The sequence below is a fragment of the Lutjanus erythropterus genome, chromosome 22, assembly GCF_056507025.1.
Source record: "Lutjanus erythropterus isolate fLutEry1 chromosome 22, fLutEry1.hap2, whole genome shotgun sequence".
NCBI lineage: Eukaryota > Metazoa > Chordata > Actinopteri > Lutjaniformes > Lutjanidae > Lutjanus > Lutjanus erythropterus.
Window position 1 is genome coordinate 20438496 of NC_139338.1, and position 19095 is coordinate 20457590.

General features: G+C 40.6%; 1 protein-coding gene across 1 annotated transcript; it reads left to right on the plus strand.

Annotated features, from left to right (window-relative positions):
* Window positions 1–7038: 7038 nt before the first annotated feature.
* On the plus strand, window positions 7039–16357 carry btg1 (B-cell translocation gene 1, anti-proliferative). Its single transcript, XM_084710474.1, has 2 exons — window positions 7039–7465; window positions 12047–16357. Exons 1-2 carry the CDS (start codon window positions 7321–7323, stop codon window positions 12448–12450), a joined length of 549 nt encoding a protein of 182 aa, XP_084566600.1. The 5' UTR covers window positions 7039–7320; the 3' UTR covers window positions 12451–16357.
* The last annotated feature ends 2738 nt before the right edge of the window (window positions 16358–19095 follow it).

Here is a 19095-nt window from a genome sequence, read left to right on the forward strand (position 1 = left end):
TCTTGTAATTTCAACTTTTCGTTTGTATATTTTTATTATTTCTTCTAGTCCAGCAGGTTTGTGTTGCTTTAAATATCATAAGTAAAAGTAAGTATAGTAGTAAGTATAGTAGTTTTTGAAGTTTCCAGTTATATGCTCATTTTCATGGATTTCTCATCATAAATATTTGTGTTGTTGCTGGTCAACGTGGAGCTAATTTTAATTACATTATACTACACTGCTGGGTAGTTTAATCTATAAAAGTGCGCTCGACCACAAAGACCTCCAAACTGTACTTTACTTCAAGATATAATCAGGTTTCAAGTTTCTGTACAGTGGATGCAAACATGCTGGGTCAAGTAGTGACAAATCCCAATTATTTTACTGTACAAAGGCAGCAGCGGTGACACTGAACCTGCACCCAAATGATAAGCCGGATCCTGCCAAAAGAGACAGATAATTATCTGTTGAACATTCAGGGAATGTTAGTCAGATGTGTGCGTGTGTTTATGTGTGCGCTGGGAACGTCAGGGGCGTTGTTTTGTCTCGTGTCTGGATGAATACAGCCTATGTTGGTTTGGCTTTTGTGTGACCCGCAGATGCTGGTGTCTCTTTGTACCCTCGTGTAAGTCCAAGCATGTATACACTGTGTGTGTTCACCACCGTGTTTGGAAAACTCTGCCCACGTTAGCGAGCAGCCAAGGTCTCTCTTCATTGGACGACCTGACATTCTTTCCTGTAGTTCACGTGCGGTTTCAAGATAAAAGCCTCCATTCATTAGTCTGGTTGAGGGCCCAACGTAACGACAGGATACCCCACCCTTGTCTGGCAACAAGCAGGGCCATATTTTACCTGGTGCTGGTGGCCCTCACGTTAAAAACAACTAGTGGTACAGGACATTTTCTGCAGTCGGCGTGTGTTTCAGGTACACTATGTCCACAATAATTCTTTGACTTTGAATATATCAAAAAGCAGCAGGAAGGTTCGGGGTTTTCCAGGTCTAATTGCTCGTCACAGAGCTCACTCTGTTTTTGCAAGTACTTTCTTTCTCTTTCTCTTTTATCCTATTTGACTTTTATCTCCCCTGCAGCCCAAACTCAACCACACACCCCCGCACACAGTGTCAGTAATGAGGCATTTGCCTGTCCACAGTTGTGTGTGCGCTACAGATGTGTGCCGTCGTGCTTGCTTGCAAATCTCCTGCTCGGTCCACTGCTGCTCCTGCTGCTGCTGCACTCCCAGGAGGAAAATCCTGCAGGGGTAATGGGGACAGAAGCTGACTTCCTCCAGCAGCTACTACTGTGTTGTGTTTGTGAATCGTCTCCACACGCTGGTGTCACCTCAACAGATTTTTAAAGTGATATTTCACTCAGAATCAGTCCTTTGGGAATTTAGCTCTTATTGTTTTGTCCTTCAGTGAGCAGTATGCTAACTTTAGAAATACTGAAGTTGGAATATAGGGTTTAAAGCTTCTTTGAAGTTGATAATAATATATTAATTAATTTAAATAAGTGATTTAACATCAGTCTTACCACAACTAATCTGCTAAACTAACATTATTACTAGTTACTTTTTTCAGCAAGCTAATATATCTGTTTTTACAGGACCGGTGCAGGCTTGTTTGCTATTTAGGATCAACTAAATAATGAAGATGTTAGCTCATCGAAATCGATATATTTTTAAACAGTTAAGGAGCTTTAGTCAAGGCTAGCTGTTGCTAACTCTGATTAGCTTGACTGATGAAAACCTTGGGGAAAACTTAAGGAAACAGTGAGGAATCAAACAATAACTGATATGTTTATAACAGTTAGGGGTTTTAGTCCATGCTAGCTGTTGCTTTAGCTAGCTTTAAGGAATTGGCTCTCTTGCTTTAGATGTAGTTGACTGTTTTTTTTAGCTGTGTTTAGTTATAACTTCACATTTAACACGCAGTTTTCTTTGAATTTACACATTTCTATGGTACAAGACAGTTTTTACTGAAAATAAATGTGAACATGTCAGATTTTGGTCTTAACATTTTGACCAAATATGGTGCATTTTGGCTTTTGGGGCAGTGCAGTTAGTATTAATTCGTGCCATTTGCAGTATATTCCAATCGTGACCAATTGTTATGATGGAAAAGGATCAAAACATGCACAGTAGTAAATACCTTTGGTCACCCATTAACCAGCCTGGTGAATGCACTCCTGGCTCTTTCATTTACCATTTAAGGGACTGATTGGTTCTTGGGTGCCTCACTAAAACTTCTATAAACAATACAAGCTACTAATGAGCTCCACAGAGTTGTGTGTGAGGATAATGATCAAAATAATTGTGCATTTACTGTAATCATACTTTGGCAAAAAAATATTGGAGGTGGATTTTGCTCAAGGAGTGTTTGAGAGGTTTTTTGAAACTTTTCCATTGTGAAACTGTTTTATTTTTTCTTCAGATTAGGAAAGTTCAAATTCTGCACAGTCTCTTGTGCATTGATGACTAAGGGGCCCTTTCATATTCATGTCGTTTGGTCAGGACTTTTCAATTTGATCCAAACCAAAATTACAGCTGTGAAACCTCCCCCAGACAAAACAGCTGAACTTTGGTCTGACCCAAAGAAGTGGTCTAAGTCCGGATCAAACTGAACTGTGGTTTGGTTGAGATCTAGTCTAAAATCAGTTTGGGTGTGAAACTGGATCAAATGTAAACAATATAACAAAATGTGAATCTTTAATTGAATTTTCATAATTATATGTTCATGATAATAGGTTCATTCTTATTGCCAACAACAAAAACATAATAATAAGAAAATAACAAAAAGAATGAAGTAAACAAAATAGCATCTTTCTGATATATACATTCTAATTTTTATTAATCCTTATCTATACAGCCATTCAAAGACAAAACAGTTTATTCAAAGTGTGTGTGAGAGAGAAAGAAAAGAGGCAAACATTACTAGATTCTTTAAAACCTCAATCTACCCTTTGCTCCAGTGATCACATATGGCAAACTCACTTGAACATCACACTGTACTGGTTCAGTGATACTTTGCCTGAAGACATATTTCCCTACACTGCTGTGAATATTGGCAGAGGAATGTCAAGAGTTACGTGAAAAGTCCCAGCTTACATGTGAAGATCTCTAGATGCTAAACAGAAATTATATGTGGAAAATGAAATTATGTATGTGCAAATGTAACACATGGTGGTGCATATATGTTAGTTTACGTCAGTAAAACAGAAATGTCCAGGACTTCTGTAACTCACCGAAACTCACTGCTATTTCATAAAATAGCAAGGTGGTGTGTTAACTGTGGGCGAAACTGTGACTGTGAGTGTGTGTTGCGGGGAGGTGGGGGTTTACACATGTGTGGACTTGTATGGATTTGCCTGTGGTCATGACAAGACCTTTATTTAACAAGACCAGGAACTGAGACAGATTCTGTGGAAGTGTGAGGCCTTTTCATTTTGTATACAGGTGCACTAACACCAAATGTCACTACTGTTTTACAACATTTGGGAAAATCCTATCCTAAAGAAAGATGTATAAGAGACAAAACAACACCTGAACCACAACAGTGAATAAAACTTTAGACTGAAAGTTTTGACAAACTTGCTTTGTGAAATGTTTGTTTTGAAATGTTGTTGTCTTTTGACCCTGAGGGCCACCATATATCTGCCTGCACTGAACCTGCAACATGTTGGAAATAAACATGCACTTTTGAATAAAAAATAACAGTCCAGTCATCATCTCATTAAAATTAAAAAATATATTTAAATCAAGTCAAGCTAAGTAGAATAAAACTAAAATTAATAGAATTAATGCTATTGGGATTTTATTTAATAGAAATGATGGAAATATTTGCTTCTCAGAAATATCATCAAATAAATATATAATATATAAATATTCCCAGAATGTTCTCGGAGGCTTTCTCACATGAACGTTCCCTTGGCTTTTTTTTAATGCCTGTTTTTCCTACATAAAATCAATCGTATGATTATGTTCTGGGAAGGTTAGTTGAATGTTACGTTGAACTAAAGCATTTTTATAACACCGTGGGAGGGTTACGCAAATGGCAGCCAGCAGAGAACTGCTGGAACGTTACCAAACAGAAACCTGGGAAGAACCATCTGGGAACGTTACATGTTAGCTGGGAAATAAACTCAATGTGTGTAAAGTCACAGGCAAACTCACTCTTATGCATCATGTCAGTTTACTGAAGAGATTTTGTCTCACAACACTCAGGACAGCTGAGCGATCAGACAAGTTACAGCAGGTTACTAATGGAGAATATTCACAGTGTGATTAAACCACTATTACACTGTTATTGTTGAGTTTTATCACATGTCTATACACACATTCATCTTCATTTTGTATGTTTCTTTACACCTTTGGGTCAGTGGTTGAACCAATCAGTGTGGTGGCAGTCTGTGTCTGATTGCGTCATGATTGGAGCACTCAGTGGGTCATCGTTGGCTGTGTCTGCGACAAACAAAGCACAGCAGCCTGTACTTTTCCACTGATTTTAATGAGCACGTAGGGACCGGCCCTTGAAAAGACAGCAAGGTTTCACTGCTTCCTGGCACCGTGTCGCCTCCTCGGTGTTCAGCGGGGGTCACAACACACAAAGACATGATGTGCCTTTTTTTTTTCAGTCTAGCGAGTTGCTTCCTGTTTCATAATATACAGAATAAACACCCACAGATCTCACCTGCACACACGCTGATAAAGAAAGCAAGAAAGAACTAGGTACCGAGGTGATTTAAGGTAATGTAAACAGCCTTGGTTTCTCTTCCTGTCCTTTCTCTTACACACACCTGTTCTGTAGCCTGCCCTGACCTGTAAATAAGCAGCAATAAAATCATGACTTTGGACATGCAGTACCAAAAACACAATCTATCAACCTGTGGGCCCCAGAGGTTGTTTACAAACAGAGGTTTTAGCTCCAGTTTGAGTTTTTGCCGTGTAAAATCAGGAGAGTTTTGAAATATGTTCTACTTTTAAATAAATCATTGTATATTTAGGACTGACCACATATACATATTGGAGTTGTATTTAACATACCTGCATTACCCTCAATACTAATGATGGATACCTGTGGAAAAAATGAAGGATTTCTGCAGGGAATATTTTCAAAGGGAAAGTTTTTAAACATTTTTTAAAATAAACTGATGAGTGAAAATTCTTCTACTTCCTTAGCTTAATAAACCCCATTGAAATATTAAAAAAAAAAACAACAACAATGCTGAAACAGAGCTGCCTTTATTGGCTCATGAACAGTTGAAATTTTGGAGATGCATTCACAGGTTTTCACAGGAGAGCAACAAAAAGATAGACCACTCTAGGTTTTGAATTATTGACGTCTACTTTGATTTTATACCCACTGGCCCTGAAGTGGGTAACTCTGACGGCTGAAGCATTACTGCAGCTCTATTTTTGAGTATTTGGGGGCTTTTTGTGTTTATTAGAAACAGTAGGAGACAGTAGAGAGCTGAAATAAAATGGGAGAGAAAAATTGGGGGGTGACATGAAACAAACCGTCAACATGTTAAACTCCTAGGGCACCAGGATCAGCCATTGAAATGTTTTTCTGCACTGACGTGCAGGCTAAAAATGAGTAATAAATCAAGCTAGCTTTATACAATTCAAACCCTATCCTTGGAGGCTATTTAAAGTGACTTTTTTTCTTTAAACGAGGCATAATGCTGTTATATAACCTGTTTTTTAGATGTAACCTTTACTTTTATTTGTATCTGTACTGTAGATTTTAGGCAAACCAAGGGTAGTTTGTGTTGTAGCACATTTCCTAGAGAAAAGCAACTCAAACAAGACATAACATTAAATTTCACATTAAAAATTAACATTTAATTAATGAGTACACGATAGATGACGACAAAAGTGCAAGGTGAACAATGATGAGTGCTTTAGGTTCAGTTACGTGTGGTGGAAAACAAGAAAATCTTGTATATTCTGACTTTATTCCAGTTCTGGGGTGCATAGAAACTAAATTTTGTTTCTCAATGTTTAGTTTGCACTCTGGAAATGCAAACAGACAATCAGAGATGTTCTGTTGTTCCTAAATCATTGGTCTGAAGACACCCAAGGGTCTTTGAGAGAGTTAATATAAGTTATAATAATTTTATAAGTTATAATAATTGAATTTATTTTCTCTGTAGGCCTAATTCCACCCATGTGTAACACAATGACAATGACAGTAACAATGTGTCAGTCTGTTGCTGTTTCTAGTTGTTTGTAGTTGTTTTTATACTGATATTGACTTTACTTTTTCTATCATTGCAGGATTTATTAGCAGTTATCACAAACAACTGGCTAAAGTTAGTTGTCAAGTTTAATCTAAGGTTGCAACAGTCTAAAACACCAAGATATTCAGTTAAATATGATATTAAACAAAGAAAAGCAGGAAATTTCCATATTTAATACGCTGAAGTTTTGGCATTTTCTGCCATTTTGCATGAAAAGTTACATTTAATGATTAGTTAATTATCAAAATGGTTTAATTCTTATACTTATAATACTATACTATATATAATACTTTGGTCATGATTTCAAACTTTTTGCAATAAAATATCTAAAAACAAAAAGATGGGGCAAAATCTAATGAAATGGGGGTCCAATATGTGTTTGTTTAGGGGTCCTTGATATGAAAAAGTTTGAGAACCACTGACCTAAACCATTTGAATTGTGCAAACTAAATGTAACTGTGTAAGCCCACACTAAACTTTTTTTTTGTAAAATAGGCTGAAGTAGCATAGTGTTAGTGTATCACATTACTTGTTGCTGCTCCAACTTCTTCAACCAAGCTCATGCGAGTTTTCTTTGTTGTCGTTTGCTTTTGTTTCCTTTCTTTTTTTTCCCTACCCCCCATATCTCCGACAGGCTCTGAACGCAGCACGGTTTCATGCTGTGTACCTCTGTTTATTTTCAGAGCGGTGACGTGAACGTTGCACTCCTCCTATATGTGGCTCGTCAGACGGAGGCAGCCACCTGATTGGTCGGCTGTTGTTGCTGTAGCGGCTTGTGTCGAGTCTGCGGGGAGGCGGGGGAGCTATAAAAACCAGCTCCCCCACTCCGAGAGCTTCACTCTGGAGGTGGAAAGTGGACAGGGAGGGTTGGTCAACGTGGCAACCAAGGGACCCCCCCTCAAACCCCCTGTATTTACCAACAACAGGCGTCTGTTTCCCAGCACTGAACCGTCCTGGCACACGGACTCTCTCTGAAAAACAAAAAAACCTCCCTCTACCTCGACTAATAAATGCCAAGAGAAACAACACAAGCGCCAACAGTCGGACAAACACGTAAAGAAAAACAACAAACGCGCGGGGACCGTCGCCGTTGCCTTTCTCAATGCATACCCTTTGTGCCCGGGGAACGATGAAACCAGAGATCAACGCCGCCGTCGGATTTCTGTCGAGATTTCTGAGGGTAAAAGGACACGTAAACGATCGACAGGTCCAAACATTCAGCCAAAGCTTACAGGACATTTTGGCAGGTAAGAAAAGCACCAAATTCTCCACTTTCATCAACAAAACATCACTCAAATCATAGACTGCACTCTTACATATTGAGTTAAAAATTTTGTTTTAGCGCTAAGTGCTCAAATTCGGCTTCTAATTGGTTTGAGAACGAGTCAGAAGAACCCTTTCTTTGTTCTCCCAACTATCACTATCAGCGATACCGACGCGCACCACTGTTTGCGCACGTCAGAGAGGGAAAAAAAACGTCAACGTACAAGACACAGTGAGTGTTCAAAGAACGTCCGTCGACGATTCATTTGATACAATTTAATATTTTTTTGACAAAAAGGCGAATTACGCGGTTTAAGCAGTTACTTTGTTTGTAAGAGGAAGAGAGAAAAGGGGGGTTGGGGGGTGGAAAGAGACGCTTGGCTCAAACAAGGAAGTGCGCCTCGGTCGATAGAGCTTTCAGAGAACTGAGCAAAACAGCCCCCAGTGAGCTCAATTACGTAATGCATCGGACGAAATAGGTTAATAATGAAAACACGTCACATTCTAGAACGAATTTTTGTACGATTGGCGCCAGAATGCTAACGTTTTTTTGTTTTTCATTTTACTCAATGAAACCATAACTGGCGAGTTCTGTGCTTCAATGGTGAGTTATTGGCCCTGGTATTCAAAAATTGTGCCATTCATTCGCGGACTCATGTTTTGATACCGTATTTTCCAATTGATTTCAAAGGCACAAAGAACACACGCTCTAATTGGAGCTGCAGGAAATCAGATTACTTTTTCTTAATTATTTCTTATCAGACGGAACCATATAGCCCACTTTTTTGATATTTTGAACATGTGAATGGAAGGCGAGTCTATATATTTCAGTGGGACAAATAAACAGTCTCTCATTACAGTTGATGGAAATTACTTACTTTTTTCTCAGTGATTTCCCAGCAGTTGTAGCCCATTTGCCCTTATTTTTTGGGGGATATTTTGTACATAGATAAAGGATGAACCTATATTTTAACCTTATCTCCCATTGATTTTTCACAACACACCCAGTAATTATGTTTAATGGGAATTTAGTCAGCCTTTCCCATCAAATTTAATCTAGATTTTCTTATTTTTGAAATATTTTGAATATATAGATAAGAGGTGAACCTATATTGTACCATTATTTTCTGTGGAACAAACAATTCATGAACTGATTACAGTTAATGGAAATCTAGTCGATTTTTCCAAATTTTCTCAATATTTCTGAGCAAAGTAAACCTGAAAGTCCTATTAGTTTAACCTACAGGCTTAACTTGAGCATTACTGTGTATTACAAGTCTTTTTTAGAGGGAACAGTGCTGCTCAGGGATTGTGTCCCATTTCCTGCTGTAAACACATTCCAGTCTCAGGGCTCTAAAGCTGCCATACATCTGCTTCGCTCTGTCTACTCAACACACAGAACAGCAGATGACCTACATTGCCTGCATAAGGAGCACTTATGCAAAAGCACATCTTAATTTGCAGACCGTCTGGTCTTCAGTAAAATACAGGCCTAAATTCCCTAGCAAAACAAAATAACTAATGTGATGATGTGTTTGGGTCGATGCAAATATGGAGTTTCCTGACAAAACATCTGCAAGGGCTCAATTTCGACGTTGGTGTTTGTAAACAGACAAAAGTTCGAGCTGAATGGAGTCGGCTGGCCGTGAGGCCTGTGTGTGGGGGAGGGGATGTTTTGGTGGGCGCCTATAGGAGGACATTAAAGACGGGGGAAGCAAAGTAGCATAATCAGAGAGGAAATGAAGGGAAGTCCATTAAAACAAAGCTAACACACCCTCCATTTAGTTCACATAAACAATAATTATATCAAAATGATGTAAATTATAAGGTTTAATCCACCATGTGTAAGACTCACAGCAAATGTGAGTGTTTTGGTGCTGCTGTTCTTAAAAAATTCTTCTTATTATCTAATTAAAAGGGAAAAATGTCTCATTTTGAGCACGAGGCAAATGTGTGGACACAAAAGTGAGTGTGTGGTAGTACCCTGTGGGGCTCTCTGCTGCTAAACTAGGCCAGCCAGAGCTCTTTTGTGCTTGGAAACATCACAATCACTCACTATTGTGTCTGCGTGCTGAAAAGCAGAGTGCCTCGCTCCTCTTGTTTGTGCTGAGCAAAGGGGAAGTGGAGAAATTAGTCCCACTGATGACCAGATTGAAACCACGATAGTTTTGCAATAATTGTAGCCCGCAGGCTTTCGTTTCTTCCTTTTTTCATGAGCAGCAGCACGATTTCATGTTCCAGAGAATAGCTTCGAGTGGAAAATACCCGAGTTTTTCTAGCATTCAAGGTCAGCTTCATTGAATAAACAACCCAGTTTCGTTAAACTCTTTAGGTTAAGCGCACACGTCTGCTTACTTTTCCGTTTCCCATTTCCTCCTCCCCCCTCCTATGTGCCCTGGTTTTTAAGAATAGGCCCCGCTGAGCTGATCCTTTCCCAGCTGCTTCGGGGTTTGTAGGTAGCGGCCTTTGTGCCTGAAAGATCATCCCAGCCTTTGCAATCTTTGGCGAGTGCCAGCCCCTCCATTAGCTCAGCAGTATACAGCCCTCAATGATAAGACACAGAAGGGGGGGAGGAGAGGGAAGGGAAGGGGCTGTTATTATCCCGTGGATGCATACAGGTGGCCCCCGGGCCACGGCTTGAATGCTGGCCTACTTCACTTACCCTGTTTTTCACCAGCCACAATGAAATTAGCATCAATGGGAATTCAATATGGATGACACATGTCAGAGTAAAGGCAGGGAGGTCAACAAAGGGAAAAAAAAAAGAATGAAAGAAATATTAAAGACAAAGTTAGGAATCCAAAAGTGAACTCTGAGGAAAGAATGAGCCATATTTAACATGCTCATATATCCTAAAATCAGACAGTCAACGGGCTTATTTTCCCCTCATCATCTCAACCACTAACATGCCAGAAGCGTTCTCTGAGTGGCGTCACTCTGAATCACCAGTTTCACTGCACTTAGAAAACTTCCACACAGAAAAGAGAGGAAAAAAAAAACAAAAAAGAAAAATAGGGTCCTGTCCCTTTAAGAGGCGGGGCCCGGCGTCCCAGATGGCTGGCTGGGACTTCGACACTTTTGGTGTTTTTGTTCAGCCAGTCATGGGAGACTTTGTGACACTGACGACGGCCAGGGGAGGGATTGTGCAATTCAATGGGCCTCTTTTTGTCACGTAGGCCCAGGGTGCCGCTGGCCGCCTGTTTATGGCCGCTTATCAGGCCTGTAACAGGTGGTGGTGTTTTTCTTTCCTCTCTTGTTCTTCTGTACACAGCTACACCCTGTACTTTAGAGTAAATAAGTACATTATGGTGCGTTTTTATCTTAAATATATTTGTAAAACATTCACAGGAACAGTGTTATTACAAAGTAACATGAGGGATACACAACATTAAATGGATTATTAAGTGTTTGCTTCTGCTTTTGGCATTATAATGTATTTTGATTTGTTTTATGTCAGATCCAATCTCATTTTATAACTACTAAAGTTGTGAAGACTTGTTTTGTGAATGAATATTTAAAATATAAAACTAAACGTCTATAACATATTACTATAACATACAGTCATAATATTAGGGTTACAATTAACGACTATTTCTGTTATTGATTAATCTGAGGATTATTTTCATGATTAACCAATAAATCTTTCAAATGTGAAAAAATAATATATCATAATTTCTTAGAGCCTATAGTGACGTCTTCAGATTACCTCTTTTGTCCAGCCAGCAGTGCAAAACCCAAACACTTTTCATTTTCTCTCATATTGACAAAGAAAAGCAGAAAATCTTCAAATTCAAGAAGGTAGAACCAGTAAATGGTTTAATGCTTTTGCTTGAAAAATTACTGAAATTAATTATTCATTATCAAAATAGCTGGTCAACTTAATTTCTTTCATTCAACTAATTAGTGCAGATCTATACCATCGTTTTTAATTTCTTTAATGATGATCTCATCTTTATATAAGCCACTGTGACGACCATAATGTTTATTATATCACATGGACTTATCTACTGTCTGTCTACTTTCTGACCTTTGTTCAGCCGTCTGTAGTCCACAGTGTTTCTGCTGCTCAGCACTTAGTGAAGAGGTTGTCAAAAGAAAATGTACTTCAATACAACACTAATATTTAATAGTATCAAAGTACTGAAGCTGTGAGAAAGACAAGTAGTTCTTCAAGACCCAAGTTCAGTTTTCACTCTTCTACAGAATACACACAAAACACATTTTTGGTTGTTTATGTTTAAGAGGGGAAACCTTGAATCCTTGAAGAGTGCTTGAATTTGACTTGACATGTACACTGATGCTTATGCAGCTGTCAATATGGGGCTGATAATATTTGTCGACCCGTATATCTCTCTGGTCTTCTAGTCTTCATCAGTGCATATGATAAGATTTTGTCTACATTTCATGTTAGTACCTATTCTGTCTGTATTTTTATCTGTATTTTATCCATTATTTGATCTTTTTAGCCATTTTATTTCTTATTTGTGAAGGTAGTTACGAGCAGCCTGATGGTAATCACCCCCACACTAAACTTTCTTTCCGTCCTCTCCCTTCTGTCCCTGCAGAGCAATATAAGCACCACTGGTTCCCAGACAGGCCCTGCAAGGGTTCAGGTTACCGCTGCATCCGTATCAACCACAAGATGGACCCACTGGTGGGGCAGGCGGGCCAGCGCATCGGCCTGACCATCCAGCAACTCTACCTGCTGCTGCCCAGCGAGCTCACGCTGTGGGTGGACCCCTTCGAGGTGTCCTACCGCATCGGCGAGGACGGCTCCATCTGCGTCCTGTACGAGTCGCAGCCCTGCCCCCCAGGAACGCCGGCAACGGCCGCCGCCGGCTCCCCCTCAGGAAACAGCGGGCCCATGAGCCCCATGGTGGACAGTCACATCAGCTGCAAGGAGGAACTGATGGTGCTGGGCAGAACCAGTCCCTCCAAAGCCTACAATATGATGACTGTGTCCAGCTAAAAGGGGCATGCCGTCACCCCGCCCAGCCTACTTTTTGTTCAGGGTCACGCCGTGGCTGGTCAGATGACGTGACCAGACCAGGGCGAGCCTTTTTAAAGCTAAGAATATGAAATGAAATAGTGAAAGAAGAAAAAAGAAAAAGAAAAAAAGCAGAGGATGTGGCCTACCTATCGTCCAGGTGATGGAAACCTTGTAGGTTTGATATTTTTTACCCTCTCCCCCCATTTTATCATCTGTTCTGTCGTGTCATTGGATCAGCTGGGCACTCCGTTTTCTAGGAGATGCTTTGTGGAAATGGAACTGTTGGGGCAGCTAAACCAACCAACCAACCAACCAACCAGGAACCCCTTAAGGAGACTGGCTCCTCTTACCCCTCCCCCCTCCCTCGACTGTAAACAACATGGTGATCAGCTCCATCTCTGAAGGGGCTGTCATTGACTTTGCACTTTTCTTACTTGTGGTTACTATGGGTACATGTTCAACACACGCCGCCGCAAAAACACCAAAATTGTACGGATTTTTTTTTTTTTTACCAGGAATTATCCCTCGAATTCAAAATCCAGAGGTTATCTGATTTGTTTTGTTGTGTTTCCTGGGTTTGAGGGAGGTGGAGGAGTTTAGACTGAGCCTTTCACAAGCTCAAGGTAAAGAAACGCCCAATGAGAGCATCTCTATTTTTAAAAACACCCCTTTTGGACCACAGGGACTTAGTTTTCTTTATCTTGTAGCTGGGATAAAGGCATGCAGTCTCCTCCTCCCCTTCTACCATCAACTCCGAGCTTCAGTAACCCCTCATCTCAACCTTCTCTCGGCCTGTATGTAAGTGCACATGGAATGTGTTGTGACACCTGTTACCTATGGATACCAGTGTGTCCTGTTGCACTGTCGCCCTCCCATCACCAATGTTTATGTGTAGCTTTCCGGGGGAGGGGCAGGCCAGCCACCCCCTCCCCTTATTATTAATGAATGTTGTTGAAACTCACAATCAAGTTCCTGTGTTGTTGTTGTTGTTGTTGTTGTTGTTTTTTTTGCCCCCTTTTCCTTCCACCACTTCTCCTGCATCACCAAAATTCAAAGTGTAGCAAAAGGGGGGGCCTATTCTACCCAATTATTTTGGTCACGTGGCCCTGTTAGAATTGACATTGAATGCACTTTGACGTTAGATTGTGTGGGATGTTTTTTTTTTTTTTTTAAGAGAAAATCGCCTGCATTCCATCCATTCGAATGTCACCTTTTCACACCGTTTTTATTGCCCTCCTCATTTTTTTTAGCCGTTTGTTCATACTGTAGCTCCCACGTCTGGGATAGACTAATCGGGAGTGTGCAACTCTGGATTTCAAAACCTTCTTTTTTTATTATGACACTGTATTTGTGAACATTTCAGCTGAATTTTTTTTAGGCGGAGAGTTTTTTCTGTTTTGGTGGTATGTTAGAAACATTCTGTCATCCGTTCATATGGCACTGTTTGCCCTGGCAGGATGCAGAGCTAAGCTGTCCCCCCTAGTCTGAAAAGGTCTGGACTAAGTGATGACTGTGCGAGACTTTGGCCAAAGGGAGGTCTGGAGCGCCGACTGTTCAGAGATTAATTTTAACTTGAATTTAAAAAAAAAACAAAACAAAAAAAAAACACCAGGCCTTGTCAGCCTTTTAGCTATTTCCAAGGTCTTGTAAACGGGAGACTTTTCCCGATGTGTGCATTAGAGGTGCACTGCCTTACGGAGACCTCATTGTCATGAATTATGAGCCATTCGTGATTTTAAGCTTAATATCAGGCTTAAGTGAGCCAGCCTGGTTCAGTGTGCTGCCCGGACCCTCACAGGAGGCGTCCGCCGTTCCAAATCTGGCAGCTTTAAACCCCCCCTGCCCGCCTGTGCCACCTCGCCCCGGCTGGTGCAGGGGTGGTTATAATAGAGTGCCTCAAGTGCCACATATCACCCCTCAGCTCAGACCTCCTGTCCAGCCAAAAGCAAAGCCAGCATGCTGCTAGCTGACCCCCTGTGGATGCAGGTAGACTTAATGTGACACATATCATCATCCGTCACCGCGGGGAGTTGGGTAAGGAAGGCAGGGCGTGTGGGGAGCTGGTGTGTGAGAGAGGCGGGGGGCCAGGGCCGGACTCTTTTTCTTGTCCAGGGCAGCTAAAATCCCTCCAGCCCCCTCCTCTGGACTTATTCAACCTCCCTCCACCCCCTGACCAGAAGCCCTCGAACCCTCCCTCAGCAGTGACGGATAAAAAAAAAAAGACAAACCAGCACACGCGCTTGGCGTGCTCGAGCTGCACTAGGGGAGGCTAGTGAGAGACGAGGAAACATGGATCAAAGATGAAGAATCGAGGGTACTAGGCCATTGTTTTCTGTTTTCATCTCACTGGATTGCGCCGCACTTGAAGTTTGAGTAGCGACTTTGTTTACATGCATATGAAAGGATGTGATGGCTGTCTGACGTACCCCCACTTCACTCCCGGTGCTGGTGCTGGGGCTGAGCCGGAACAGATGCCGAGGCCGGCTTCGTTTAGGCGTTGCTCGAGCCAAATCTGTCACGGCAGGCTGGTTCATCGCTCATCACCAGACCTATGGGTGTTTAAGCTCCCCTAAGCCTGAGAGGATCATGGGTAATAGAGCTATAGCCTTTGACGCACTGCAACCCCCTTTACCCCCCCTGCTCTCTGCTGATACTCCCTTCAGCAATCTGTGAAAAGCAGTGATTCCACGTTGGCCAGATGGAGAAGTGGACACCAGTTTTAAAATCGATGCTGCTCTCCACTTATAGCTTTTTGTCAAGATGTTATGAGATTGGTCTATATTTCGGACGCGAGATGATCGTCTCGTCTCACTTTTCTCTCGGTCACACTGGTAGATTTTCTCATCTTTCCACTCTGCCATCCCCATTTTCTCCTCTTCATCCTCTCTTAAGAGGATTTTTAGTCTGGTGATCTAACCCACTTTTTAACAGTTTTTAGAGCTGCAAAAATTCAAAAAATCCCCTTTGACACCATCTCAACTGTACTACCGCCACCAGAAAATGGTTTAAGTTGACTATTTAAATGGCATCCATTCAGCTTGTGCGCACATAGGTTACAGAATCGTCGTGAGAGTGCTTTGAGTAGTCAGAGGTAAAAAATAGCACATAAAATGCACTAAATATGTCAAGTTGAAGTTGTGTGACATTTTTTTGAGACGTGAGGAAGTCTCTCCTGGAATGTATTGCCAAACTCAGGCCTTGGACATTCAATAAATACCCTTGTGGAAAAGTTGTGCATGTTAAGACATGAAGCAGGAAGGGAACAGCAGTTTTGTTGTTGTCGTCGTCAAAAAATTGTCATTGATTAGTTGAATTATTGCCACTTTCACATTTGAGGTGTTTTACATATTGTAGAATGTATTGTAACTGTACAACAAATGGTAGAGTACATAACATTACACATGGGAAGTGCCAATAATTGCTATCCTGAGGTGTTTTTAGATGTATTCCTTTTTTGTATTTCATCTTTTAACATGGATAACGCTTTTTGTAAGTGAAGCCATTCGTGATGGGAGTGTTGGCAAGGACCAAAGTTGTTTTGGTAAAAAATATTAGTTTCCATGATCTGTAAGTGTAGACGTATCCTTTGTTTTTTTTCTTTCATTTCATTTTTTTTTTCTCCTTTTTATTTTCTATTTACCTAAAAAACCAGAAAATAGACAAAAAAATCTGAGCTTACCCAAGAAGAAAAGCTGTCTATCTTGTGATCTCATGTCAGTACATCTTTATCGTGTTCAGTTTTCTTTTCCTTGGGTATGTTGTGATGAACTGCTGTAAATTTGTACAGTTCATGTAAATTGATTGTGCGGAAGTTGTACAGATTTCTATATTTTGGAAGAAAAGTTTTTTTTCTCTGTAATAAAAGATTTCCTATCTTGGCATCATATCCCCTGTGAGCTGTGTCATTATTTACTCAGTAATACGTGTTATTAAAGCTAATGTGAGGAGTTTATAATTGGTCAGTTTAATACGGATGCCTCAATATGACCAATATAAACAAACAAGACCATCTGCGAGAAGACTGGCTATTTCTAGTTTTTCTGCCACCAGATCAGATTCTCTACGAAATCACATGAAATGAGCCTGTTGACTTTTTCCCAGGCAAAGTTACAGTGAGTAGTAGGTTAGCCAGTTAAAAAGGGATTTTATTCAGAGAATTTTTTTTCTATGTTCCTCATAGTAGCTTTGAACAATTACAGTTGCAAATCAAAGGCACACGGTCTTAAAATGAAACATGAAAATGAGCACTTGAATTTTAATGTTTTCAAGTTTTGAAAAGTGCCTGGATGTTGGATAAAATACTTGACACTACTTTATATTGCAATTGAATTATTTAATAATAAATTACTCTCAGACTGAATAGTTCTCTTTTTAGATAAAAGGGATAAAATTAAGTCAGAGAGCCTGATTGTTTTTGCCTTTTGCACAAAATAAAGACCGTATCACTTGAGCCTCATGGCTGCACTGGATCTTTGTTGATGTTTGCCCTCTAATGGAACCATGAATGGGATGTTGCTGTTTCAAGGAACGTCAGATTGAAAATGAATGTTTTTTGTTTTAAATAATAAGGGTTTTATTGGTCTCATAATTATGTGAATGATTGTTTATACTGTCTCAGCCATGTTACATAGGAAGCCCAGGTTACTTACAGACAGGTGACACATTTTTAAACATGAAACATTGTGTTTTCCTTCCATTTGTCACCCATCTGTAGAAATCTATCACAAAACATAATTTTGGTTGGTTATAACACAATACAGTCCCTCCAGGAATTTTTTTTTAGGTGTTTTTTGCACTGAAATTGCAGGAGTGAGTGAAAATTGCAAAAACCACAACAAAAAGGCTGTTATTTGTTTTGTTTTGTAATGTAATAAATCAAAGGCCATTTGTTCGAGTGAGAGTTAAACCACCCTTGTGCCTTTGTAAATGAAGAACTGCACCCAAGGGTGTTCCACAAAAGCTCAAACCTGTCACGGCAGCATATTTTAAAATATTAAACTGAACAGAGCATTGATGAATGTCAATTACAATGAGTACCCGTGACAAAATTATGTTTACACAGGGGACTGATATGATTGTTGAAATTTGCAGGAAGTTATGATGACTGGTCAAGTTTCCAGAAATGTTGTGGTTGTGTTCCTGGAGGGACTGACAATAACATCTGAATGAAACTAATCATTTTGAGCATATATAAATATGTCATTTATCACAGCTGTATGGTGCTGGAAAATCTTGACAATACATCTTGAAAACACTTGAAAAGTGCTTGAATTTGATGTTGGAAAAGATATAGGAACCCTAATTTTACATTTTACATTTACATTTTTGTTAAAGCTTCACAAACCCTAACTGCTGATGTTGTGTCCCCACTGGGGCCCAGACTGGAATTTGACCTCCAAGCCTTTGAGGATTGAGTGGGCCATCTGTGCCAAAAGGACTGCAGAGGAGATCAAGTCAGCAGTTCTCCTGCCTCATAACATTTCTGCCTCTTGGGACAGTAAACTGCGCAGAGATTTCAGGTCACACATCCAGTAAGCACATTATCCCTGGCTGTCGCTGGCTCTGTTGCTAAATTTGATAAAGAAATGGTGCCATTATCTGTGTTTAAACTGTGAAACACAAACATGCAAACTGAGAAAATCTGCTCCACTGATGGGACTGGATTGCTGTCAGTAATGTTGATGTAGCTCCATATTTTGGGAGTAACTGTGGAACATTTCATAAGCCCTTTGCTGCTTTCCCTTAAAAGGACTGTTGCCTGGCCTGGATTGGCAAATCCAATCACTTCCAGTCCAAATGCACATGATGTTTTCGGATATTTGGAATAAAAACCTGGCGTTCCATTCTCCGTCCAAATGGAGCTGCCTGTGCTTCCACCTCTTAAATGATGGGATGCGACAGATGGTACCGTTAGCAAGGATCCTCTCAAAAACTCAGGGGGAAAAAGTGCTAACTCTGCCAGGGCACACCGATATATGCACAATACCGCTGCACCCGAACCAGCTGACTCTGCAAAACCCGGAGTTTGGATTAAGACTGCAATCCTTTGCAGCACTCTGAATCCCCCAGGTTGCTTAGCAGCAGGAGGAAAAAGAAAAACATTTGGCTCGTTTTGACACACAGACAAAGGAGGGAACGAGAAGAGCTGGTTTAGCAGGAGCCGAGGGCGTGGGGGGCGGAGGGCGGTGAGATAGAAGGTGACTGGGCTTGTGTTGAAGTCGGGCTTTACTTCTCAAAACATTGGCTAGCACGAGGCCTCGGCAGCTGGGGAGTGTGGGTATTGTAGTCTGTTAACACAGTGAGACATTTCCTTCATATTTAGGCCTCTTAAAGGGTTGGTTCACATTATTTGATGTAGAGTTGTATGAGTTACTTTAGGGGCAACAGCAGAAGCTAAGCTATGAACTGCTGTGGACAAGGTCAGCACCCATCTAGAAAGGTCCACCTTAAAAAAAATCCATATCAGTTTAGTTGTATGCTATATTTAGAACATTTTCACTGCTGTACCTTGAAGTCAGACAGCCTTTTCTGATGGGAATCTGCTGTTATGTAAGCCAAATATCACACTCCAAACCAACCAAACTCCACAGGTGAAATAAGTGATTTTTACCTCGCAGCACATAG